The sequence below is a fragment of the Podarcis pityusensis genome, assembly GCF_964106645.2.
Source record: "Podarcis pityusensis genome assembly, chromosome: 8".
NCBI classification, from domain to species: domain Eukaryota; kingdom Metazoa; phylum Chordata; class Lepidosauria; order Squamata; family Lacertidae; genus Podarcis; species Podarcis pityusensis.
Window position 1 is genome coordinate 10401405 of NC_138033.1, and position 26783 is coordinate 10428187.

Here is a 26783-nt window from a genome sequence, read left to right on the forward strand (position 1 = left end):
ACTAGCACAACATGGCCCTTTCCAACATGTGGTTTTCCTATATTTGCTTCAGACGGGCCCGACATCCCCACAATCGACCCTCAGGAGCCAGTTTACATAGAGCACTTCCCCCTTAACCTCTCGTGTTCTGCCAACTCCAACCCACCTGCCAGTTATTCTTGGTATCATAATGAGAAACGTCTGGAAGCTCAGAACGAGTCCCAACTCCTGATCTCGCATCTTTCTCTAAATGATGCCGGCAATTATACTTGTAATGCCACCAATGATGTCACCGGCCTTTTCAGCCACACCAGCCTGGAGATCAGCGTCCTGGGTGAGTAGCTTGAAAGCAGGCTGCATCCTAGGCTAACTTGCGCCTTCCTGTGGCTGATAAGACTGTCCTTGCAGTCACTGCTTCATCTGTACAATGGGGACTTGATTGCGCGAACTCTGTCCCGTGGCCATTTTGGCTTCCAGGATGCATTCCTCGTATTCTGTCACCTCACTGTCCCTTTACAGTATCCATGGCGATCACTCCACTTTAGTTCCTGAAGTACCATGAAGTTTCTCTTCTTCAGGTCAAATCCAGTTCCTGGTCTTGGAGCCTCTCTGTCTCTGACCATATTTCTGGACTCACACTACTTTTTTCCTGTCAATGAAAACTCCCAGATAACAAAGAAAAAATGCGCCTCTCTCATCTGCCTCTATCCATTGTTGCCTCAGGCCTCACTTTTCCTCATGGTGTGTTGCACATTCCAAGTCACAAACTCTCAGTCAATGGACCATTTCTGTTCCTTGTATGCAGTCAATCTTTTCAGGGTTCCAAAGTTTTGCTAGATGTCTTCCAACTTCCTCTGGTATCAACTGGAAGATTTAACCTGTCACTAAGTCTTTCTATTTCCTTTATAATAACAAAGCTAACTTTCATTTTACTGTCTTTTCAAACTGGGGGTTTTTGGGGGGTGTAGAATATGGCTCTGATGTTTGGCCACAAAATCTCAATTCTCTGTGAAGTGCAATCTTCTGTCTTAAATGTTGTCAACGAAGCAAACTGTCAACTGGTAGTACAACACTCTCCCGGCGTTGATTTTTCCAATGGTCTCTTCCTTTGTCTGTCTGGGCCCGGTGCCTGTTTCTCTTAATATTGGTTCTTTTCCAAATTGATCAAAATCCAGGGCTGTTGCACTACAAGAAACATGGAGCCCTTTTGCAACTTTTCTTTTTCAACAGGAGAGGTACGTAATGTGACCATTTCCGGCCCCTCTAATGCCAAAGAAAACGATAGTGTCACTTTGAACTGCAATGCTGCTGGCACCAATGTTTCGTATTACTGGCTGAAGGGAAGCCAGCTGATTGAAGGAGGAGGTCATATCTCTTTAGACAACAACAACCAGAGGCTCATTCTCAACCCAGTCACCAGGAAGGATGAGGCCAACTACACCTGCTTTGGGAACAACAGCTTCTCTGAAAATTCCAGTGAGCCACATTGGCTGCAAATCTTCTGTAAGTCTAGACTGACTATGTGGGCAATGGCAGGCAGCTGGGGTCCTGAAATATACTCAGAGTCGCAAAGTGATTTCATGCTCTTTATTCAGCTCATAGTGGTGAGGAGGAATGAATAAATGTCCCCTCACAGTATCTGCTTTATATACATTATTTACACAATGGGCTGCACATGATTGGCTAATTCTGGAATTCTACTGTAAGCCAATCAGGTTGTGGATTCACTTCTATCTGGAGCAGGATTGGGTGGTTCCTGCCAACCAATCATACTGCTGCATTGTTCTAGGACCAATCAGACTGCTGCATTCTGAATCCTATTGTTCTAGGACCAATCAGACTGCTACAGTTTGGATCCTATTCAACTCAGTACATAACACCCCTCCCCTCTAAGTTCCAGTCCTGCCCGGGAGGTCGCATTCATAGTCCTCAAGGTATGCCGGCGGCCTACGTGTGCGTTGTGGCCTGGGGTGTTCCCTGGTCCGGGCTCCGGGTTCTGGCTCGTGTTCCAAGGATGCTGGCTGTGATGCGGCTGTTTGGTCTGGTGCAACCGGCTCGCTCAGTCGTGGTTCTGGTTCCGGTGTCCTTTCGGCCTCACGGGTCCTCTCTGTATTTACTGATTCTGCCTCTCCTGCTGGCCCCTCCTGCTCTATGGGCCTCACTGCCCCGCTGTTCCCTTGGGACTCCTCTGACCTGTCCTCCTCCTGGTTTTCTCCCGGGAATCGTCGCCGTATCTGGTCGCAGTGGCGGCGCCAGCATTGCCCCCCATCCGTTAGCACCTCGTACGACACAGGGCCAGTGACCCTGGTGATTGTGGCGGGTACCCATGCTGGGCCTGCCCCAAAATTCTTTGCGTACACTGGGTCCTGGGCCTCGAAGGTCCGGGGGTTCCTGCCTTCCCCCACCACTATCTCATCCTGAGCTCTATCGGGGTGAAGGCGGTCCAATCTGATTGCAAGGCGCCGACCCATTAGTAGTTCAGCGGGGCTCCGGCCAGTCGTTGAGCTGGGGGTGCTGTGCTGTGCTAGAAGGAATGTGGCAAGGCGGTACTCCCAGTCCCCTTGCGTCATGCGGCGAAGGGTGTCCTTGGTGGTCCGCACCATGCGTTCTGCTTGGCCATTGGTGGCAGGGTGGAACGGCGCCGAACGGATGTGGCGGATGGCGTTCTGCGCTGTGAAGGTTTGGAATTCTCCTGACGTAAATGCAGTCCCGTTGTCTGAGACGAGAGTGTCAGGGAGCCCGTGGGTTGCAAACAGCCTGCGTAGTACCCGGATGGCTGCGGACGTGGAAGTGGACGGTACCAGTGCGACTTCCAGCCATTTGGTGTAGGAGTCCACCACTATGAAGAATGTTTTCCCCTGAAAGGGGCCAGCGAAATCCACATGCAGGCGTGACCATGGTGCTCGGGCGGACTCCCAGGACTGGACTGGGGCCCTTGGGGGATCTGGGCGGGATTCTTGGCAGGCCTGGCAGTGTTTGACCCAGGCCTCTATCTCTCCATCGATCCCCGGCCACCACACATAACTCCTGGCAAGGGCCTTCATTCTTACTACCCCTGGATGTGTCTCGTGTAGGGCTGTGAGGACCCTTTTGCAGAGGGGCTGGGGAACAACGACTCTGCTTCCCCATAACAGGCACCCCTTGTGGGCCGACAGTTCATGTTTGCGGGTTGTGTAGCCGGCGAATTCTGGCCCGGGGCTGCTGCTGGGCCATCCCCTCCACACCCAGTCCAGGACCCGGGAGATGACCCTATCTTTCTTGGAATGGTGTGCAACTTCTTGTGCCTGAATGGGGCGGTCGGGAAGCAGCTCCAGGCTCATAACCTCTTGTGCAGGTGCTGGGTCAGGGCCTGTTTCCGGTAGTGGTAGCCTGCTGAGGGCGTCCGCATGGCCCATCGCCTTCCCAGGTCGGTGAATCAGTGCATACTGGTAGCTGGCAAGGAAAATTGACCACCTGAGGACGCGAGGAGACAGCACTTGGGGGGTCTGCTTTTCGGGGGCAAACAAGCCAAGCAACGGCTTGTGGTCAGTCACCACGGTGAAGGGCCGCCCGTACAAGAAATCATGGAATTTTTTTACTCCCTTTACGATTGCCAGACCCTCCTTGTCGATTTGCGAGTAGTTCCGCTCGGTTGTGTTGAGTGTCTGGGAAAAGTACGCCACCGGTACCTCTCTTCCATCCGGGAGTTGGTGCCCCAGGACAGCTCCAATGCCATAGGGTGAGGCGTCGCATGCTAGCACCACCGGCAGCCTCTCGTCGAAGTGTGCCAAGACCGAGTTTGAGACAAGCAAGTCCTTGACTGCCTGGAATGCGGCCTCCTGGCGCTGGCCCCACACCCAAGGGGCCCGCTTGTCCAGGAGTCTGTGTAGGGGCTCCGCTACCGCCGCCTTGTGGGGAAGGAAGGAATGGTAAAAGTTCAATAGCCCCAAGAAGGCCTGAAGTTCAGTCTTGCTCTTGGGCGCTGGGGCATCACAAATGGCCCGTACCTTGTCCCCAGTCGGGTGGACCCCTTCTGCGTCCACCATAAATCCCAGAAAGTCCACCTGAGGCACTCCTAGTAGACATTTTTCCCGCTTCACCTTGAGACCCGCCGTCTGGAAACGGTGCAGAACGGTGCGGAGGCGGTCCTCAAACTCCTCTGGTGTGGGGCCGGCAATCAACACATCATCGAAGAAGGGGGTGACGCCAGGAATCCCTTTAAGGAGAGAGTCCATTATATTCTGGAATATGCCTGGTGCCACGCTGACACCGAATTGCAGCCGCTTTACCCTGAACGCTCCTCTGTGCGTCACAATCGTCTGTGCCTCTGCTGTGGCCTCATCTACTGGCAGCTGTTGATATGCTTGGGCCAAGTCCAGCTTGCCAAAAATTTTCGACCCAGCCAGGGTGGCAAGGACATGGCTGACCACTGGCACTGGGTATGCGTGGGCCGTGAGGGCCTTGTTTATGGTACATTTGTAGTCTGCGCAGATGCGGACCGAACCATTAGGCTTGACGGGTGTGACGATTGGGGTTTCCCAGGGAGCATTAGGCACCGGCTCCAGCACTCCTTGCTCTACGAGTCGGTCCAATTCCTCGTCTATACGGGGTTTCAAGGCGAACGGGACCCGGCGGGCCTTGAGCCTGACCGGTCGTACTGCGGGGTCAAGCTGTAGCGCAATGGGGGGGCCCGTATACTGTCCCAATTTCCCATCGAAAACCCCTGGAAATTCCTTGCATATGGTGTCCACGTCCACTTGTAAGCTAGTGTGGTTCACCCCGGTGACAGCTAGCCCCAGTGGTCCAAACCATGCCAATCCCAGTAAGCTAATGTAGGGGCCCTTGACCACAAGCAAGTCCAGTTGCCGCGTCCGCCCTCGGTATTGCACCCTGAAGGTCCCCACCCCCATTGTGGGGACCTTACGTTTCTGGAAGTCCCGGAGGGTGAATGGGGCCGGCCTGAGTTTGGGACCCCCAGTGGGACACAGTTTCCTTAAGGTCCTTGCCGAGATTATGGATAGAGTTGAACCCGTGTCAAGCTCCATGCGGCATGGGGCCCCCTCTATCTGTACCTCTACATAAATTTTCTCTACGTTGGGGTGGGGCAACTGGTATACCTGGAAGTCCGTGAGCTCCGTCGAGTTGCCTTGGTGCGTTGGGCCCCGGGACCTGGGGCTCTTGGATTGGTCATCTGATGCCTGGTGTCGGGTGGGCCGAGCCCGACACACCCGGGCGATGTGTCCCGATTTTCTGCACTGCCTGCACTCTGCGTTGCGGAAACGGCAGGTCCTCCTCTCGTGACTCTCCCCGCAGCTTGCGCAGTTCCCTCCTTCTCGTCGAGGCAGCTGTGGTCTGTGCGCTGCTTGAGTGCGCTGCTGTACTCGGTGCACCTCCTCCCTGTCGGATCCTGAGTCGTCGGTGAGGTCTTCATGGTGGACCCTCGGTTGGGATGGCAGGCTCGGCCGTGCCTCTTGGGTCGACCTCTCGGCAGCTTCTGTTGCCAGGGCCTCCTCCAGAGCGACCTGGAACGTTAGGTCCTTCTTAGCGTAGAGGCGTCGTTGCAGCTTCTCATCCTTCAGGCCACCGACGAGGCGGTCACGAAGCATGTTCTCCAGCTCTGAGAAGTTGCAGAACCGGGCGGCTTGGCGGAGAGAGGTCACAAACCCAGTTATGGTTTCCCCAGGGGCTTGCCGCTTTGCGTAGAAGGCATTTCGACGAGCCACCACTGAGGGCTGCGGCGAAAAGTGCCCCTTCAGCTGTTCCATTATTGTTTTGTATGGAACAGTAGCGACGTCTTCAGGCGCAAGGAGAGCCCGGGCGATTTCAAACGTCTCCTCTCCGCAGACGCTGAAGAATATCGCCCTCTTCTTGGCGTCTTCTTCGTCGGTGACCCCTTTGGCTTCTAGGAGGAAGGTGAAACGGGAGGCGTACGCTTCCCAGTCTCCAGATGCTGGGTTGAATGGCGAGAAGCTGCTGTTGGCTGCCATTCTGAGTTCCTTGTGCCCCGGAGCTGAAGCCTGGATACACGGTGCGAGGCAGCGGTGCGGCAGTTGGCGGTGCTGCGGTGCTGTGTGTGGCAGTCAGCTCAGCGGGATCCCACCTTCGTCGCCAGTGAAATATACTCAGAGTCGCAAAGTGATTTCATGCTCTTTATTCAGCTCATAGTGGTGAGGAGGAATGAATAAATGTCCCCTCACAGTATCTGCTTTATATACATTATTTACACAATGGGCTGCACATGATTGGCTAATTCTGGAATTCTACTGTAAGCCAATCAGGTTGTGGATTCACTTCTATCTGGAGCAGGATTGGGTGGTTCCTGCCAACCAATCATACTGCTGCATTGTTCTAGGACCAATCAGACTGCTGCATTCTGAATCCTATTGTTCTAGGACCAATCAGACTGCTACAGTTTGGATCCTATTCAACTCAGTACATAACAGGTCCCATAGTCCAAACCCAGCCACAGTCAATCATAGATTGCCCCATCACATTCTACCTTCTGTAGCAGACAGAAGTGGCTTTTTTAGCTCTTATCACAGCTGGCTTCAGGAGGGAGGAGAAACTGCCAGAGTCTGTCCTGTGCACACGGCCTCCCTCTTTTTCTGAGAGCAGTGTGGTTCTCCATTGCAGCTAGCTATGAGTATACTGGCTGCATGAAGTCAAGAAGGGTAAGAGATCTGACCCACACCTGGGACTCAACTATGAATTGGTCTGCAGGTCAATCGTATTGCTAACCCCTAATCCTATTGTTATTATTAGAGATTTTTTTCCTATGCTCCATTTCAGCCAAGACAGGCCCCTCCCTCACTCCCCCGGACACCCTCCAAGTGCACAAGTAGAAATTTCAAATAAAAAATACAACTACCTTATGGAATTGAAAGGTTTATTTTAGGTAACCTTGTGTGTAGCATCCAGGGGACTTTGCTCATTTTCCAAAGGCCAGAAAGCTGTAACTGAAGCTTGAAAGTCTAGTGGCCAATAGGGAGGAATACTATAGAAAGGATCCGGTATTAGTTGCCTTGAGTCACCCAGATCTGCAAGCAATTTGGCTCACTGCCACACCCAGTTTCAACAATCCCAACAAAGGTTGTGGAGAAAACAGAAAGAACTGTTTGGTTTTAGTGCATCTGTCCCTTTGATCAATGGGCTGATTGGAATATTATCTGCATCCTGATCAGCTTTCTGCTACATGAAAGGCTAAATAATGAGGATTTAGCATTCCTGCCCACAGCTCAAACCCTTGGGCCTTATATTCTTCCAAACAACCCTGAGGTGATATATTCACTGAGCATCCATTCCCAGGGATATTTCTCCGGGTTGGAATTGTTGCATGGGGACAACAAGTTTGGGGGGGGGACGGTTCCAGAGGCTCTGTGTTTTGGCATCAGTGTAGTAACAACAGAGTAGCACCTCTTCTACCAGCACAGCCTGACCCTTTCCAACATGTGGTTTTCCTATATTTGCTTTAGATGGGCCCGACATCCCCACAATCGACCCTCAGGACCCAGTTTACATAGAGCACTTCTCCCTTAACCTCTCGTGTTCTGCCAACTCCAACCCACCTGCCAATTATTCTTGGTATCATAATGAGAAACTTCTGGAAGCTCAGAACGAGTCCCAACTCCTGATCTCGCATCTTTCTCTAAATGATGCCGGCAAATATACTTGTAATGCCACCAATGATGTCACTGGCCTTTTCAGCCACACCAGCCTGGAGATCAGCGTCCTGGGTGAGTAGCTTGAAAGCCAGGCTGCATCCTAGGCTAACCTGCGCCTTCCTGTGGCTGATAAGACTGTCCTTGCAGTCACTGCTTCATCTGTACAATGGGGACTTGATTGCGCGAACTCTGTCCCGTGGCCATTTTGGCTTCCAGGATGCATTCCTCGTATTCTGTCACCTCACTGTCCCTTTACAGTATCCATGGCAATCACTCCAGTTCAGTTCCTGAAGTACCATGAAGTTTCTCTTCTTCAGGTCAATTCCAGTTCCTGGTCTTGGAGTCTCTCTGTCTCTCACCATATTTCTGGACTCACACTACTTTTTTCCTGTCAATGAAAACTCCCAGATCACAAACAAAAAATGCACCTCTCTCATCTGCCTCTAGCCATCGTTTCCTCAGTCCTCACTTTTCCTCATGGTGTGTTGCACATTCCAAGTCACAAACTCTCAGTCAATGGACCATTTCTGCTCCTTGTAAGCAGTCAACCTTTCCAAGGTTCCAAAGTTTTGCTAGATGTCTTCCCACGTCCTCTGGTATCAACTGGAAGGTTTCACCTGTCACTAAGTCTTTATATTTCCTTTATAATAACAAAGCTAATTTTCATTTCACTGTCTTTTCAAGCTGGTTTTTTTGGGGGGAGGGGTGGAATATGGCTCTGATGTTTGGCCACAAAATCTCAGTTCTTTCTGAAATGCTACCTTCTGTCTTAAATGTTGTCAAAAAGCAAACCGTCAACTGGTAGTACAACACACTCCCAGCGTTGATTTTTCCAATGGTCTCTTCTTTGTCTGCCTGGGCCCAGTGCCGGTTTCTCTTAATATTGGTTCTTTTCCAAATTGATCAAAATCCAGGGCTGTTGCACTACAAGAAACATGGAGCCCTTTTGCTCCATGTTTCACACTACTTTTTCCCTGTCAATGAAAAACACCGAGATAACGAAGCAAAATGTGCAGACGTTCCTGCCATTTCTTCTCCTTTGTGTGCCTTGTCTTCAAGAACCTTCCTTCTAGAAATTTGATTCATGTGGTGGTTCAAGTTGGCAAGGGTCCCTGAATGGACCCTTTCCCTCTAGTTGCTTGCCTTCATTAACTTTGTTCTACTTTGGATTTATCTTGGTCCTCTGTCGATGATCATCTTTATTCCAAAACCTGGATCAGAAGATTTTCCACTGATTTGCGCTGAAATCCCAAATAACTCATTCCCAAAGAAGCAAACTCTGTTCTTTTATTCTCTGTTGCCGAACCTTCAGATTTCATCACACCAGTTCCTTCACCTCTGTGTATTCCGTCTTCCTTGTGAAATGCATCAGAGATGGGATTGTAATTAATGTTCGCTGCAGTTCTTCTGTTTTTAGGTTATTTACTGTATCAACTATTTTCTTGTCCACTTCTTTTGCCTTGTTCCATGTTGACATTCATCCCAGACTGGACATTCATTTCACACTGACAACCTTTTGCATCCGATAATGTTGAAGTGTTCCTATGTGTGCCCTCCTGTTCTTTGCATCTGCCAACTTGTTCCTTTATGCTGCAGAATTTAGTTTATCGGAGTTTCCTAATTGAAAATAAACAAGAGTTTCACCTCTCAGCGGCAGACGGATTACACTGCAGGACCTCTCCTTAAATGACAGCCGGATATATTCAACTTCCAAGATGCAGAATGAAGAAACGACTCTGAGGAGGCCTACTTACTTCTCCACTTTTACCTTGGATAACACCATCATTCCCTCTACTTCTCTCTCTTTTCTCTCTCCCCCTCTACAGGATATGTCACTAATATCACCATCAGTGACTCTGGCAAGGCCATCGAGAATAGCACCACAGTTCTGCACTGCACCTCCGCAGGCACTAACGTTTCCTACTCTTGGTTAAGAGGGAACGAGAGCCTGGTGGTTGGAGAGCGCATTTCTCTGAGCAACAACAACCAGGTCCTCACATTCAATCCAACGAGCCGGAATGACTCGGACAGCTACAGCTGCTATGGATATAACAGCTTCTCTAATGACAGCACCTCATACTTGCTGAATGTTTTGTGTAAGTCTGGTTCTACCATTGAGGGAGGGTTGGAGCGGTTCTGGGAGCGGAGCATGTGGGGGCTTGACTTAGGCCCTGAGAGTGCAAGACTATAACTTTTAAAGACAAGGATATCTGGCAAGCAGATTCAATAAGACTGAAACACACAAAAGTAGAGAGACCCACCATGTGAGTTAACTGACTTCATGCAAAGTTAGCACTCACAACTTCTAAAAACATTACTTCATGCCCCCAATCTACCTTCTTTTGGAACCGGATTGCCAGAACTCTGCTGTTTTTAAAACTCTCCCCCTACTTATTGCATAATAATAATAATAATAATAATATATTTATACCCCACCCATCTGTCTGGGTTTCCCCAGCCACTACGGGCAGTTCCCAACAGAATATTATTAATAATAATAATAAAAGCGATAAAAGATCAAACATTAAAGACTTCCCTAAACAGGGCTGCCTTCAGATGTTTTCTAAAAGGCTGATAGTTGTTTATTTCCTTGACATCTGATGAGAGGGAATTCCACAGGGCAGGTGCCACTACTGAGAAGGCCCTCTGCTTGGTTCCTTGTAACTTCGCTTCTCACAGTAAGGGAACCGCCAGAAGGCCCACTGAGCTGGACCTCAGTGTTGAACGATAGGGGTGGGGACGCTCCTTCAGTATATCATAAAATATTTTGAAAGTACCATCAAAATCTCTAGGAGACATAGAAGATCATTATAGCGGCCCTTATTTGATCTAACCGTACGCTTGATTTCACACAGCACTGTCAGCTCTTAAGAACTGCATCAGCCCCAAAGATAGTAAGTTGAAGTTCAGGGGTCTGCATCATATTGAGCAAGATCTGTGGCCCCTGTAATCCAGAGCCAGTGTAACGTAATGATTAGAGTGTTAGGCTAGGACCTGGCAACCCAAGGTTCAAATTCCCGCTCAGCCATGAAGCTCACTGGGTGACCTTGAACCAGCCACTGTCTCTCATCCTAACCTCCCTCACCAGCTTGGTGTAGAATAAAATACAGAGGGGAGAACCAAGCAGACCCCCTTGAGCTCCCTGGAGGAAAAGGTGAGATATAAATGAGAAATCAGAATAAATGAATGAATAAATAGAACTGCCTGGCCTAATTGGCGGCAAAGTAGCTGTCTAGCATCGGAGGCAGATGTCATTTCTGGACCGCTGGAATCCTTCGCTGCAGATGGCAAGGACTAGATTTGTGGCCTAGTAGAGGCATACCATGTGCTTTAGCACATAGCTCCTTCCCAGTACGTATTGTGCAACTTCCTGTATGGTGATTGGCTGGCCATGGTGTGATGTAAACGTCTAGCCTTGCTGCTCAGAAGTTAGCTGAGTCAATACTCCTTCCTTGTCTCAAATTTCACACAGAGACACCTGTTTTACTGGCAAAACCTAAGAAACCAGAAGGAGCTATTTCCCCTTTCGAATGCTCAAGCTGTAACTGCTGCATATCTGGCCACATTGGGCTTCACGATGTTAGTTTGCTCCTCCTTGAGTTTTGATGAGGGAGAGTTAAATAATGTCGCTACCTCTTGTGTTACCCCGGAGCTATTAAAGCGACAGGCGCCATCTCCCAAGTCAAGACCTGCCACTTGTAAGCTTGCAATTCCTTCTTGTCCTTAAGCAAAGCCAGCCACCCAGCAATCTTCAGAAATCTTAGCTAATTGCATTTTAAAAAAAGAGGCCAGGCTCACTTTATAGTGTATTGTTCTTGACACACAGCTTTTCCATTTAATTGAGCTTATACGTTCCTCTTTTCATAAATTGCTCACGAATAAGCCGTAACAAGTTCCCAAAGATACCTTAAAAGCAGTGAACAAAATTATTGCCTGCGTCCTGCCCAGCTTGCTCAACTTCCCATTTTAGGTCCACTGCTTCCTACTTTCCTCTCTCTGATAACAGAGTCTGTAATATTGATTCCCAGATCACAAACCAGTAATTGGAAGTCATGACTTCTACCAAGGATTTTCCCACAGTTTTGTGAAATCCTGAGAATTCTTTTGTCAGCATTCCCAGAGAAATGTAAGCATGGTCTAAGTAAGTAAACTTATCCCGGATATGGAAGGGGCAGTCTAAACCTCCCAAGGCAGCTATTCTGCTGTCTCTGAACAAGCGCTTCTATCTGCAATTCAGCTTTCTTCCAGCTAAGGAAACAACATCACACTTCACATGCCAAACATTTTGCCAAAGGTGGTACCTGAGCCATCCAGAATCTCACTGGCTTCCCCCAACTTCTGACTCTCCTGTATTTACTCCAGATGGGCCTGATGTCCCTGTAATTGGCCCCAGTGAGCACTATTACGCAGAGGGCTCCAACCTCACTCTCTCCTGCACTGCTGACTCCAACCCAGCTGCGCAATACACCTGGAGTTTCAATGAGACATCAGACATAGGGTCCGCCTCCCAGCTTTCTATCCACAATCTGCAGTTCCACCACAGTGGGAATTACACCTGCAAGGCTTTCAACAATGAAACCAATGCTAGCTCCACCTCCGCAAGCCGGGAGATCTGGGTACTAGGTAAGTATCCACAGGGTTACACACATCCAAACGTGACTTCTAACTCGCTGGCATTTCTTTTGCCACGCTGGTCGTTTATACTCCTGTCCCACTTCCTGCTTCCATGGGACTCTTCCTGGAGCCAAACCCAATGCTATCTTTTTGCCTCCTGTTCCTTTTTTTCTAATGAATGCTTGGGTATTCTGTCATTTTCTGCCTACCCGGCAGGCTCAGGTGCCCTTCTGTTATTGATTTGTCTCCCACGGGATATTGCATGGCTCACAGTGTCTCTTCGAATCTAATCAGTCACCTGTCAATGAAGACCTTCAAATCAAGATCACCAGTGGAATGCACCTTCGGTGGTGTTTTGCTGCCTTGGCAAGCTTCTTGTATGTTTTCTGTTCATCTTATTCCCAGGAATCTGTCCTCTCTAGGATGCATCTCCTGAAACTGGATAAGAATCTTGATGCAACAGCTTACTGCTTCCCTTCGAAGCAATGGTGCTCACAGCCACTTGCTTCACTGTCTCTCCCTCTGGTGCCTTTTTGCAGCGACTGTAACTTCTATTTAGGACTGTCCACAAATAAAACAAAAATATCTCTTGTCCGTGGAAATTGGCCATCTGTCCCCAGTCAGGGCCTTGTTCATCACCTGTCACTCAGCACTTCTTTGGTATCTTTGAGGTCCTTCTTGTTCTTCTGTTGGTGAAAGCAGTCGCATGGCTTTTAAACTACGTTTCTGTCTTCCTTGGAATATTTCAAGGGAAGAGCGAGTCCTTGCAGGCAGACCTGCAACACCCTTCCCTGCATCTGTTTACCATTTGTTCCTTGATAACCCTCTGCCTCCTCGTTATTCTTTCCTTACAGCGGAGGTTTCTGACGTTACCATTATGGGTCTGTCGGAAGCCATTGAGAACGAGTCGCTGATTCTGACTTGCACCTCCGTTGGCAGCGAGGTCTCTTACTATTGGTTCAGAGGGAATCAGAGCCTGGAGGATGGAGGGCATATATCTCTGAGTCATGATAACCAAAACCTCACAATAAACCCGGTCAGCCGGTCTGATGCAGGTTCCTACACCTGCCTTGGAGTCAACAGAATCAGCAATAACACCAGTACCCCCTTCGACCTGACAGTGTTCTGTAAGTGTGGCGCCAATTCTCAGTTCATCCCTTCTATCACCTCCTCCCAGCTTCCCTCTCCCCTGTATGTACCTCCTAAAAACTGAATGAGGAATATATCATTCTTCAGTCCCTTGAGCCACCTCTTTAGCCCTTCACCATGATGCCCAACTTGTGATTCTCCTCTGTTTGCTCCAGATGGGCCTGATGATCCTGTAATCAGCCCCAAAATCAATACTTACCGTACGGGATCCAGCCTCAACCTCAGCTGCAGTGCCGACTCCCACCCGCCGCCTCAATACACTTGGATTTTTAAAGAGGGAATAATTGGGAACACCTCTGAGCTGTTGATCTCGAATCTGTCTCTCAACGACACTGGGGATTATACCTGCAGTGCTTTCAATGTTGAGACTAATCTCAGCAAAAGTGCAAGCCTCCTTGTTGAGGTGTATGGTAAGTATCTCTTCAGGGAACCCAGCCTGGTGTTTTCCGCTGTGGCACCAAACGCCACCAGTTTGTCTGCATTCTCTTTGGGGCAGCTCCCCATGCTGCCCACTGTCTCCTCATCTGTCCTTTCCAACGTCCATATTCATCAAGACTTCCGTGAGTCTCTCAAGGAGAGATCATGCTGGCCTGTAGCTTGCAATTTCCTATGATGGGTGCGGCTGTTAGCCTGGATTATATTTGGTTTACAGGAACTTCCTTTATTTTCTACTCATTTTGCCTGATGCCTGCAGCGAATGGTCAGACAGTACCAAAAAATGGAGCGTTAAATAATGACAAGAATCATGACTGGTGGTAGGGTGTTGCCGCCGTCGTTTTAATAACATATACACAGCTAACTTGATAGTTGAAACATGCCATGTAGTCCTAACTTGATAACCCAGAGTACTAACTTGGGTATATTATATTCTGTCTACATCTGGGAACGGGGGGTGGGGGAGAGAATCCCATATAATGTTCCTTTGTGTACCATGCTTATTTAGATTAGGAGGTGAGGAACCTTTCTTCCTATGGCGGCTGAGTTGCTTTTCCTTAGGAGTAATCTGTTGGGACATGGGTGGGTTAAACCACAGAGCCTAGGGCTTGCCAATCAGAAGGTTGGCGGTTCGAATCCCCGCGACGGGGTGAGCTCCTGTTGCTCGGTCCCTGCTCCTGCCAACCTAGCAGTTCGAAAGCACATCAAAGTGCGGGAAGGTAAATGGCGTTTCCGTGCGCTGCTCTGGTTTGCCAGAAGCGGCTTAGTCATACTGGCCACATGACCCGAAAGCTGTCTGCGGACAAACGCCAGCTCCCTCGGCCAGTAAAGCAAGATGAGTGCCCCAACCCCAGAGTCGTCTGCGACTGGACCTAATGGTCAGGGGTCCCTTTACCTTTCATCTGTTTGTAGCTGGGGCTGTTCTTTTCTTCCTCCCCACCCATCGGGCTGCAGGAGGAGGGACAGCTTGAGCTCAGAGGTCTGAAATGAGAGCTTTCAAAGCCCCCCTTCCCTCCACACTTCTTCCATTAGCACGATCTCTGTTGGCTCACCACCCACCCCTGTCCTGCCTCCTGCTCTTCCTCTAGGCACACATCCACAAAATTTGGCTGAGGGCCACTTGTCTCCCACCCCAGATCTTTAGCATGTAAGTTTCTTATGCAACATAGACCTTTAGCATGTAAGTTTCTTATGCAACATAGACCGCGCTGGAATGTTAATGTTATTCTGTTAGCATAGCTTAGTGATGGGACTCTCACTTTGCATTGTGTATTGGAATGATCTGCGTGATCCAAACTTCTAGGCCAAGGGTTCCCAAACTGGTCTGTGGCCCACCCGTGGTTTGCAAGCTTCATTCAGGTGTTCTGCAGAGTGTTTATGGAAAAACACCATTTGAATTCTATGTTAGTAGCCCCCTCCAACGACCACTTTGAAAATTGCTGAGGGTCTTAGTGTGGACTCCAAAGCTTTCTCCACTTCTGTGATGAACTGGGAAAGAGTCACTCTGCAGCATGTGGAGTGGTTGCCGTCAGCCGCAGCTTAGCCTGGTCTCTGTGCAGATCTTGGACTCCAAATACGAATGAGGTTTGTGCTGAGATTCTGGCAGTTTCAGGTTGGGAGGGAAGAAGCACTTTAGAGCATAATAGCATGGAGTACCAGAATAGTAACAGGAAGCAAACGGATCTGAAAAAGATCCAAGCCCTTGAGAAGACCGGCTCAGTGACTAAGCTAGGTTTAATTCTTTGTTTGTTTGCTGGCAGATCATATGCAACTGTTGCCTTGCCCTTTGGGCTGTGCCAACTTGACAGTTTTAAACCAGTGTGACTGGGATTCTTTATCCCCTGCTCTGTGCCTTCCAAGCATGCATTCAGTGCATAGAAGTTACGAATTCACAAATTTTTCAGGGTTTTGCATGAACCCTACACAAATACGCAACCATTGTATTTGAGATTTCACCTTCTTGGAAATGGCAACCATGATTATCCCCAGTTGGGGGTTCTCCTGTAAAGAGAAACCGTTATCCCTGCAAGTGCCAGATTGCAAAGCTTTTAAAACAGTTTCTGTCCCTTACTACTGCAACAATATGTCTGGGAGTGTTTGGTAGATAGTTGCTGAAATTTCAGAAGCCAGGGAGGTCACTAAAAGAATGGTTGCCAATGCCTGGGGTTTGTCCTTACACAGGAAAACATGAACCAAGAGATTATGCAGACCAATACAAATGAAAGGCTAAATTGTGCAAATCTGCGAAGTAAGTTGAACCTGCGTAATTTCTTTTATGTCACAGAATTCAGGTTTTTTTGGGAGCAGAATTGGGATTCCCTAGGTAGTTGTAGATTTTTTTGTTTGTTTGTTTTTAAAACATGGAGTACACACAGCCCTGATTCTCAGGTAACTAATTGATGCAAAATGATTGTGCGAATGCCTCCTGTTAAGTTTCGGTTGGTTACTAGGTTAATGTGTCACAGCTCTGCTCAGGTTCAGAGAGTCCTGTATCTAGGTCTGCTTCCAACCCCCACCAGCCATTGGGCGTTGAAGTTGTTGCTGGCTGTTTCTCATGGTCGCATTGTCACATGCCACCCAGAACTGTGAACTGTCATCAGCTCCATTGCTGCTTCCTGGCAGATGAGTTAGGCAAAAGCCTGCTCTTTCACATCTGTTTGCTCTGTAGAATTTGCAAATCGCTTCTTTGTGCTGTCTCAGTCCACTCTTTCACTTGTACCGGTAATTTACCCTCATCTATCCAGCATCCATTGTCTATGAAAATGTGACATTCCAGGTGTGTTTGTGTCCTCCAGGTTCTTTCTGCACGATGCATCTCAAATGCCTTTCTTTAATCTTAGTTTCAGCATTTCCTTATTATGCCAATAAAGCTCAACCCTTGAACTGAGATACAGCTTACTGCTTTGTTTGTCACCCTGGGGGATATCCTGGCTGACTGAGTCACCTCTCTCAGTGATAACAACTCTGTGTAGTGCATCTGAGGTCTGTTCCTCATCTCTCTTATTCTCCCACCACCAACACCCCACCTCTGACTTATGCGCTGCCCTCATCAGTATAAAATCAGTATATCAGCCTTTCAAACCAATTTACTACTTGTGGTTCCCAGGGACTGTATCCTTGGAATTCTCTGAAAGGGTTCCTAGTGAATTCTTTTCGTTTTCCTCCTAAAATTCAGTTCCCATTGCTCCTTGCTGGCGTCGCTTTGCTTTCTTTTAATTAATTGAATGCATTCCCAAATCCAAGAAAACCAATTAAACAAGAGCACCCACACGTGTGATTTAACACAAAAATCAAAAGCATGTCTCTGAATCTGATAAATCCTGCTGCACCACCAGAGGCGTCCCAGGGGACCTTGAGCCAGGGGGTATTTTACATCTGTTCGTTTCCTCCTCCACTCCTTTTTTTTTAAAAAAAAACTGTTTTAACTATTTATTTTACTTTGCTTATAGGACGGCTGAGTGCATTATGAAGTGCAGTCGTGGTGAGGAAACCCCAGCCTCTCAACATCTTAATTTCCCAGAGGCATCTCTACATATAAATGAACATATGCAGATTGCATGCAAATACGTGTCAGGGACCTGCACCCCTGTCCATTCAGTTCCCTAGCAGTGACCCCCCCCCCCCCACACACACTATCCAATAAACGTCTTGACCTTCCTCCTAGTGGTTAGGAGGACTCCTCAGTAGGTGCCTCTGCAGCTTCTTTGCTGACTCGCCTCCTGCTCTCTTCAAGCAAGCAATGAGAGGAGCAGGCTCACCCTGTCACCATATTCCCCAATGCAGGTGACCTCCAGATGTTCTGAATTACAGTCCCCATCAGCTCCTGCTAACACATCAGTGCTGGCTGGAGCTGATGGTACTTGTAATCTCAAAAATCTGGAAGGGCACCAGGTTGGGTTAGACTGCCTTGTCTTCTCTCTCTCTTTCTCTCTCTGAGAGGTGGTGCCGATTTGGCCCAGGAGAAGAGACGAGCTAATGGTCAATGGGCAGGTTAAATGGTGCCTGTTCAGGAAGAGGGCCCAACTAAGAGCATCTTGCCCCAGGACCCTCGGGAACCTCGAAGCATCACTGCATGCAGTGCAATTGCCCAGGATGTTCTGCACAGCCTCGTGGAAGAACCCTGGGAAAGCTTTCCTGCTCGTTCCTGCAAATTGCATAAACTTCCCCGACACTTCATTAAAGCACTTAGCAGCACACTCCCCATATTAACATTCCCTTTACAAAAACCCCACAACAGCCTATTATGTGACGCCATCAGCAACTGGTGTCCAACTACTTTTAAATGGGCAAGGGACGGACACCCGAGATTGAGCACTAATAGGGCTTAAAACTGACCACGACAACATAGAGGTTGTAAAAAAAAAAATTCAAATCACCTTGTTTTTGTAAAATGTCTCTGGGTTATAGCAGTCGCTGGCGCCACTTAATTGTTAATGTCAAAGCATGAGGTCAGTCGCTGTCTCAACTACTCTCATTTCAAAATTTCATTAAATCACAGTTTGCAAATTCCATGTAAATTGCTGCTAAGAAGAGGCCTTTGGAGAGCAGCTGCAGGAAGCTTCTAGCTCACTTGCTTCCTCCTCGAGATTGTCTTGCCTGGAAATGCTGCCAAAATGTATCTCCTCCAACACACACACACACACCCACCCACACCCTTTCCGTGTGTTCTCTATAATGCAACAGAGACAACGGTGCCCAAAACAACCCACGGCCCTAGCAATTCAGTACGTAATTCCTTGAACACTTTCGTATAGCAATCTTGAGCTATGCTTTCACAAGAAGCAGGATTCTGCTTTAAAAGGGACAGGATTTCTGACACACTCCAGAGGCAAAGTGCTGCACTTTCCCTAATAACCACACTTGAAAAGACCCTGCCCAGGTTTAGGACCCATGAGGACCCACAAAACATGACCCTCTTTCTGTTTTGTGTGCAGAAACCCTCTCCATTCCAGTCCTGTTGCCTGCAGAAGCCATAGTGGCAGAGAACGCAAACGTCTCCTTGCAGTGTAACACCTCCAACAGCCTCGATGTCAACGTCACCTGGTTCAAGGACAGTAACCCTGTCCCAGATGAGGCTGAGCTTTTCAACAGGAACCGAACCCTCACTCTAACTGCCGTCTCCAAAGATGAGGAAGGGATGTATACATGTAAAGCTACCAACCCTGTCAGCAATGCCACAAGCAAGCCCAGTAAGATTAGCTTGGCATGTAAGTAACCCTGGTTTGAAAATGCTTGGTGGCTCCTTTCTCCTTGCCATTGCTGCATGCATTTGGCAGGGAGGGCATCTGTGAGTCCTAATGGGGATTTCCTCTCTCCCTTGATCTCCCCACCCCTGGTCTTTCTGAAATAAGGGGTGCTGGCGCTCGAAGCATACTTGGAGGCTAGGAGCCCCCTATTCCCTAACCCTGATGTGTGGAGGTAGCTCGTGGGGAGGCGGGAAAAGTACTCTGCAAATGCTGGCAGATGCTGTCTCCTTTATTAATAAAGGCCTCCCTTCTAAATAATAATTTATAAATAATAAATTTATTATTTATACCCCGCCCATCTGGCTGGGCTTCCCCAGCCACTCTGGGCGGCTTCCAAAAAAAGATATTAAAACACTGCAATACATCAAACATTAAAAGCTTCCCTAAACAGGGCTGCCTTCAGATGTCTTCTAAAAGTCTGGTAGTTGTTGTTCTCTTTGACATCTGGTGGGAGGGCATTCCACAGGGCGGGCGCCACTACCGAGAAGGCCCTCTGCCTGGTTCCCTGTAACTTGGCTTCTCGCAGTGAGGGAACCGCCAGAAGGCCCTCGGTGCTGGACCTCAGTGTCCGGGTAGAACGATGGGGGTGGAGACGCTCCTTCAGATATACTGGACCGAGGCCGTTTAGGGCTTTCAAGGTCAGCACCAACACTTTGAATTGTGCTTGGAAACGTACTGGGAGCTAATGTAGGTCTTTCAAGACTGGTGTTATATGGTCTCGGTGGCCGCTCCCAGTCACCAGTCTAGCTGCCGCATTCTGGATTAGTTGTGGCTTCTGGGTCACCTTCAAAGGTAGCCCTACGCAGAGCACATTGCAGCCCAAGCGAGAGATAACCAGAGCATGCACCACTCTGGCAAGACGGTCCGCGGGCAGGTAGGGTCTCAGCCTGCGTACCAGATGGAGCTGGTAGACAACCACCCTGGACACAGAATTAACCTGTGCCTCCATGGACAGCTGTGAGTCCAAAATGACTCCCAGGCTGCGCACCTGGTCCTTCAGGGGCACAGTTACCCCATTCAGGACCAGGGAATCCTAAAGCTAAGCCCCAGGATTGAAAATGGCTTCGGAGAGCTGAACCCCAGCGAACACTTTCTCAGATTAAGCCCTAAAGCTGGTTGGCCAGCTCTCTTCCTCCGTTTGGGGTGGTGTACAGACACAGGGGGGCAGGACGACACAAACGCACCTCTCCCCTGTTTCCACCCCTTGGTCCTGATTCTACTTGCTTTCCTTTCTAGATGGGCCAAATAACGTTAAGCTGAACCAAACAGGAACTGTAACTCTAAAACTAGGTTCCCGTTTGGCTCTGCTGTGTACTGCAGAGTCCCTACCCGAAGCCCAGTTTCGGTGGTTTTTCAATCATACTAATATGAATGTGACGGCGAACACCTTCAGCACAGACTTAACAGCCTGGGAAGATGGAGGCAATTACACCTGCCAGGCTTACAACAGCGTCGTTAAGAAGCTGGCCTCAGCATCTGTCAGTGTGAAATTGACAACGCAGGGTGAGTCCCTTGACAAGCCCACATTTGTCTCTTGTCCCACCAGCATTTTGAATGTCCCACAGTCTCCCCCTGGACCTGGTTATTTGGAAATGTGGCCAATCTGAGTGGAATTAACAGAGGAGGACGCAACTGACTCTTTTTGCGGGCAGAAAAGGGTGGTATCTAAAGTCAGCTGCACCAAGATCTCATTGAAACCAGTTGAGTGAGTTCATCCTGACAACTCCCCGTGATCTCAGTGGAACTAGGTGGAACTGGATCCAACCCAAAGGTCTTGTTTAGGCTTTCCCTTGCTCCTGCGCCTTTCATTATTTAAAAAAAACATATACCCTGCCTTTCTAGGCGAGATGGCCACGCAGGACTATTAACAGTGTCACAAAATAAAACACGACAAGCAAGATAAGATATAATCAAACAATAAACTGCGTTAAAAAAATTAAACTTTAACTACAGCCTGAAAACGTGACAGCTTCGGTTTTCCCCACCCTGCATTGTTGCAGCTCTTTACTAGCAAAATCTTCACCTGCTGGGTTTCTGGGTGTCCGACTGCAGTTTAAAGGCACAGATTACGCAGGGCCAGGGTTAAAAAACAGAAGAGGCAGACCTTGTTATCTATTCTTGCACCTGAATGCTAGGGAAAAACTTTGTGGCAAATTTCTGTAGTCTTTAGTATTAAGGGTTTTATGCAGCGAGATGTTTTCTTTTGGAGGAGGAATGATGATCCGGAGATGTGTGGACATTGGTTTAGAAGCTGCTCAGAAGTACAAAAATGATACAGGTTAACTAGGCATTGTAGAAGGGGTGCAGCAAGTGCAAGCCATGGGTTTTTTTATTCTTCTTGTGGGGCTACCCATGTTGCTTTATACACCTGGTATTCCCGCATTCTAAATCCCTTAGGGAGCCCACATGGGTAGAAAGGGCTGCCTGCTCCAGAAGTTGTCCCTCCACACAGGACGAGCCACAGGTCATCCGGGATGGAGCCTCCACACACCCTTTGTATCTGTGTTGCCCCTGTGCATGTGATGTGTGAAGAGACCTACTGGTTTGCAAGGTACAGAGCTACTCTCTGTTCTGCAGCCTGAGAACCCTGTTTCTTGTGGTGGTTCTGGTTTGCCGATTTGTTTGCATAGAATCATCCATAGGCATGGCGTGAATTTGTTAATATTGACTCACTACCAACCCCCTGGTTACAGGAACAAATTTAGATGTTTGTTAATTTTCATCTTTGTTCTCGGCGTTTGAAAAGTCCAACAGCTTCCTCTTACATGCATCAGACCAAAATGCGACACAACCTCTCAGCTTAGAGCTGCAAATTTGAAGCAAATAAGAAACGGCCTTTAAGATGCAGAAAGATTGGAAACCTAAGTGTAATATAAGCAGCTGTATATTGCTTTTTATTAGATATTGTTATTTTTATTAAATCGGTTTTTTTGTGATTGTGCTTTTAGCAATTGTAAGTTTTTAAACTGTATCTAATGTTGTATTTTAAATTGTTGTAATCCACCCTGGGACTGTAGGGTGAAGGATGGATTATTATTATTATTATTAATAATAATAATAATAATAGTCATAGAATAATATGAACCAGAAACAGATTCCCTTCTTCTCCTGTGAGTGTGCATCAGAGGGCTCCAAAATCATTTGACCGTAGTGTGTTTCACACGGAACGCTAAGCCAAAGTATGACTAAGTATTAATGAGCAAGCGTGTGGGTTGCTCAACACTAGGGTTGCCATATTTCAAGAGTTGTTGAGCTTTTTTTGGCAATGTCCAGGAAATTCCAAACATATGGCAACCCTACTCAACACTATCTAGAGCTAAGCCATGGTTTGTCGTAGCTCATGTTCCAAACCCAGGCTCGTGACTTGTCTTCCTCAAGCAAACCACAAGCTGTAAGCCAAGAGCAAACCTTGGCTACATCCCCTGGGTTTGTTTGGAGTGAGAGAAACCACCAGCCCAGGTACACACAAAACGCTAAGTCAAACCATGACTTAGCTCCTGGTAGGAGAGCAGCAGCCAGGCTAGGGAGGAGGTAGCCATCACCAACTTGAATAACCTCTGAGTAGATATGTATAATGAGTATAGGTTGCTCGTGCGTAAGTTGCCGCCTCTCCAGGCTTTGTTGCCTTGGTAAACCTTTCAGTCTGGGCAGCCCTTCACTTCGTGGCTGCCTCAGTCGCTAGCAGAATCCGTCAGTGGGCGTTTCTTAAATCTTTTCCAACATAAAAGTTGTTTGACACCCAGTCTCCTCCTACTCTCTCTGCGCGGAAGTCTTCTGCTCAGGGTGGGCGTGGGTAGCGGGGGACCAGTGCTCTCCCCGCTGGTGTCCGGTGAAGAGTCCTGGAGCCCTCTCGCCGATTCCCCCCTCAGCCCCTCCTTATCCCTGGTGTAGCGCTGATTTGCTTCCCCATCTGCGGAGCTGCCTCTCTCCCTGCTGGGCCCTTCTCCAGCATCATTTGAGAGCCTTCCCTCCGCCTCTAGCTCCGATGTCAGTTCCCTGACAATATGGTTAGGGACTGCACTGTTAGTTTCAATTTACAAAGCCCTATAGAGCTTGGGATGAGGATATTTGCAGGACTTCCTCCTCCCGAATAGGCTGCCCATGTCACTATGGCCTAAAGATGGGAACCCCCTAACCATATCAGACCTTTATGAAGGTTACATTCATAAGAGTCGACAGGACCTTTTCTGTTGTGGCTCCTACCGTGTGGACTGCTCACTCTCCCTATTAGGCCAGCCTGGCTGCTTTTGCCAGCCGTTAAAGATCTGTCTCTTTGCCCTGGCCTTGCCTGACCTCTAGTACTTGGCTGATTTTTCTGGTTTTGTTGAATCCCATAAGGTTTCTGGGTTGTGAACCGTTTTGCTATTACAGCAAATGAAAAGTGTTGTAGAATTTATTTTAAAATTAATCCTAAGGCCAGCGCTTGTGGGGAAAGGGGATATGAAGTGAAAGCTTGAGAAGCCTCGCTGCACCCACACCACATATAAACCTGGGGTAAAGTTGCCTCCTCTTTTTTCACTCCTGCCCCTTTGCTTTGTTAACAGTAGTCAGACCATGCAGAAAACAAGCTGGTGAAGTTTTCCCCACCATCACCACTTACCTCCATGCCATTAAAAAGTTCACTGTCTGAATTTCTGTTTGTCAGAGTGACGTTGAAGGCACAGGAGCTAGGGACGCTAAAATAAATCAACAGGTGACAACCTTGGATAGAGGTTCCAAAAGAATGATTTAGTAAAGGGAAAGGGGCATTACAGTCATAGAGTTGGTTTTCTTTGCGGGGGGGGGGGGACTTCTGCATATCAACCTAAGCATGTTGTGCTTCCTTTTTCTGGTTATTTGGCTATAACTTTTGATAGAATACAGATAATTGAACAAACTTGGTTGCATTACACTCTTCATTAAATTATCTTTCCATTGATATATAATTTTATGGTCTTACCCCCCCCCCCAAAATGGTGTTATGAGACATCTCATCTCAGAAATACACTTTTCCCAAAAGGTTTCCATAATTTTGGCCACTAGTGTATACTGTACTTTCCAAAGTTCACGATTCCTCTTGTTCCCCTCTTCCAGAATCAACTCCATCAGGTTCGGGTCTCAGTCCAGGACAAATTGCTGGAATTGTCATAGGTTGTGTGCTTGGAGTAGCACTCATTGGAGGTCTGGGATATTTCCTGTTCACCAAGACTGCCTTGGGGTAAGTTTGCCATCCCGTTCATCCTGGATTGGGGTTCCCTATTTGCCATCTGAATTTACCATCTCCCCAGCTTCTCTAGGACCTTCCTGCTCTATTTACCTGGTTTGATTGGTCTCTCTGCTCACGCTCGGGGTTTGAGGCTGTCTCAGGGGTGCGGGTTTCTTTCCTGTCTCTCCAGCCTGGGTCGGAGCCCTGTCTTACACATCTCTTGGAAGAACCAAGTGTGTCCCGCTGTTCATGCCTCCCAGCCAAAGCACAGACACTATCCCGGATTGCCAGATTCAAGATGGGGCAGGGGAAGAAACTTCTGCTTCCACTGTGACACTTGGAAAGAACTTGAATAAGTTGCAGCGGCTGAAATTCCCCGCTTCTGTATAGCCTGTCAAAAGACACAGAAGGCCTGCCCTCTGTTGAATCTGGTGACTCCAAAAGCACACACATTTTATTTCTTGGTTTATAAATAAATTTATTTATTATAACAAATATGTGTATACTGCTGTAATATAACAAATTCATCAAAGCGGTGTACAGCAATAAAAGCATAAAATCATACAGTGAAACCACTAAAAGCATTCAAAAAGTTTAAAACACACATATGGAGCGAATGGATAATTATGATTGGATAGACCCTTTTTTTAAAGTGTTAAGTCTTAAGCATTGTTGATGATATGTTTAGGCAACAATATTAAGTATGGACCAGCCAAACTTTCAGCTATCTGGGACCCTGAAAAGTCAAATACATATGTAAGTGGGGAGATCGTAAGGGGTGAGGTAGGATGATGATAGTGGCAAAATTTCAAAGACTGACGGTGTTCACGGGAGGAGAAGATTCGTCTCCTGAACTCGGAACAGACGTATAAAGGTCGGGGGGGCGTGTCTGAAAGACAGAGAGACTGGGGGGAGGTCTTCAGATCATCTCCAATACTTGCCATAGGCAAGACAAAACAAGGCTGGCCCATGGCTACTGGTTTTTGCTCGTAACCACATAGGGGTGTGCCCTAGGCCTATTCTCAGTTCACACAGGGAAACACCGAGGCCCCCCAAGGCCTTGCCAGTGCTCTTTTATGACCAGTTGAGGACCCTTCAACTCTGTAGATGTTGTTGGACTACAACTTACACCATCCCTGACTAGTTGCCCTGTTAGCTGGGAATCATGGGAGATGTAGTCCGGCAGCATCTGAAGGGCCGGAGGTTGCCTGTGAACTGAGTGCGCTCTTTAGAACGTGTCCCAGAATTCCCTGCAATTTACCGGGGTTTCCTTTGCTGGCACATGAGGGTTCCCTTTGCAAACCGGTCAATACGGGGAAGGTTCTGTCAGTGTAGAAAGTTTGGAAACCACCACTGGTGTGGCCAAGGGCAAGATAAAAATTGGATGGATGACTATGTGGCACAAAGAAAGCGAATGAGATTTATTATTTCACGTGACTGGTCACTAGTATAGGACGAGGGGTAATGTACTGGTTCTGTTGTTGGGGGAGAGACCCCCTGCTTGCTATAGGATCAAACAGTGTCTGCTGTTTACCTAGGAGGACGGAACAACACTCATCTAATGGAAACATACCCTCAGCTCCCGGCCGCAGTAAGTATCAGCCCAACGGGCTGGGCCGGGGTCTGTGTGACGCATGTTGTGTGCTCTATGTTACTCTCCCCGGCCACCATCACCCCGTTTAAGCTGAGCCTTTATACTTCACGAAGAAGGTAGATGGCCTTCCCATGCACTTCTGTGCCAAAGCATGGGCAAGTAGGACCGCTCCATCCCCAACCCAGATGCATCATGGGAAACTCCTGCTTAATCCGTTTCATGGGAACAGGGAGAAAGGACTTCACAGCTGCTCCAGCTCCCATTTCCAAGAGACTGGCTGGGGGAATCTCTTCCCTAACCCCTCCTGGGGAGGGGAAAGGAAGCTGCTGTTTTCTGTGGAGTGTGGGTATCTTCCTGTCCCCTGTCGCCCTCTCCGCCCACCCCACAAAAACCCTTCATCGTCTTTTTGGGATTCCTGCTGTGGCTCTGTAGCCAGCCTGGTGGTGGAAAAGCTCACAAGAGGGGACTTGCAGGAGGTGATGGGGCTCGCCAGACTGGTCTCTCCAGAGAACGTCTATCTCTGCCCTCTGCACCGCCACCGTAATTTTCCTGGAATCAAGTCTATCCAAGACCATTCTTTGCCTGCTTCTTTAATCATGCTTGGGCTTTGGTGCGAAGCAAGGAACGGAAGTGAAGAATTGAGGGGTGAGGGTGGAAGCAGGTGGCTCCCTTCCTCTACTCCCTACATTGGCCTTGGAGTGCTCAGGTGGACTCAGCACAGGTAGGAAGATGCAGCAGGTGGGGCTGGAGCAAGGGGGAAGGGTGTGAGATGGGGAAAAGACTGGGGTGAGGAGGGGACGGTCTACATGCACACACACATCCCCACTCCTGTCCCACCTGTCCAGCTGATGGACTGTTACCTTGCTCACCTTTGGTCCCCACCCTGCATTCAGCTCTCACCTGGGGCTCCTAGAAGGTGTCAGCAGGTGACAGCAACCACA

General features: G+C 48.4%; 1 protein-coding gene across 1 annotated transcript in view; it reads left to right on the forward strand.

Moving 5' to 3' along the window:
• LOC308483156 (hemicentin-1-like) overlaps positions 1-26783 on the forward strand; it is a 56934-nt gene that overhangs the window by 24686 nt on the left and 5465 nt on the right. The window contains exons 8-17 of the mRNA XM_081016740.1: positions 153-313; positions 7431-7691; positions 9446-9715; positions 11982-12242; positions 13088-13360; positions 13538-13792; positions 18752-19024; positions 20300-20566; positions 24137-24260; positions 25787-25839. Of these exons, the coding sequence (XP_080872866.1) occupies positions 153-313; positions 7431-7691; positions 9446-9715; positions 11982-12242; positions 13088-13360; positions 13538-13792; positions 18752-19024; positions 20300-20566; positions 24137-24260; positions 25787-25839 (2198 nt within the window). The remainder of the gene's footprint in view (positions 1-152; positions 314-7430; positions 7692-9445; positions 9716-11981; positions 12243-13087; positions 13361-13537; positions 13793-18751; positions 19025-20299; positions 20567-24136; positions 24261-25786; positions 25840-26783) is intronic.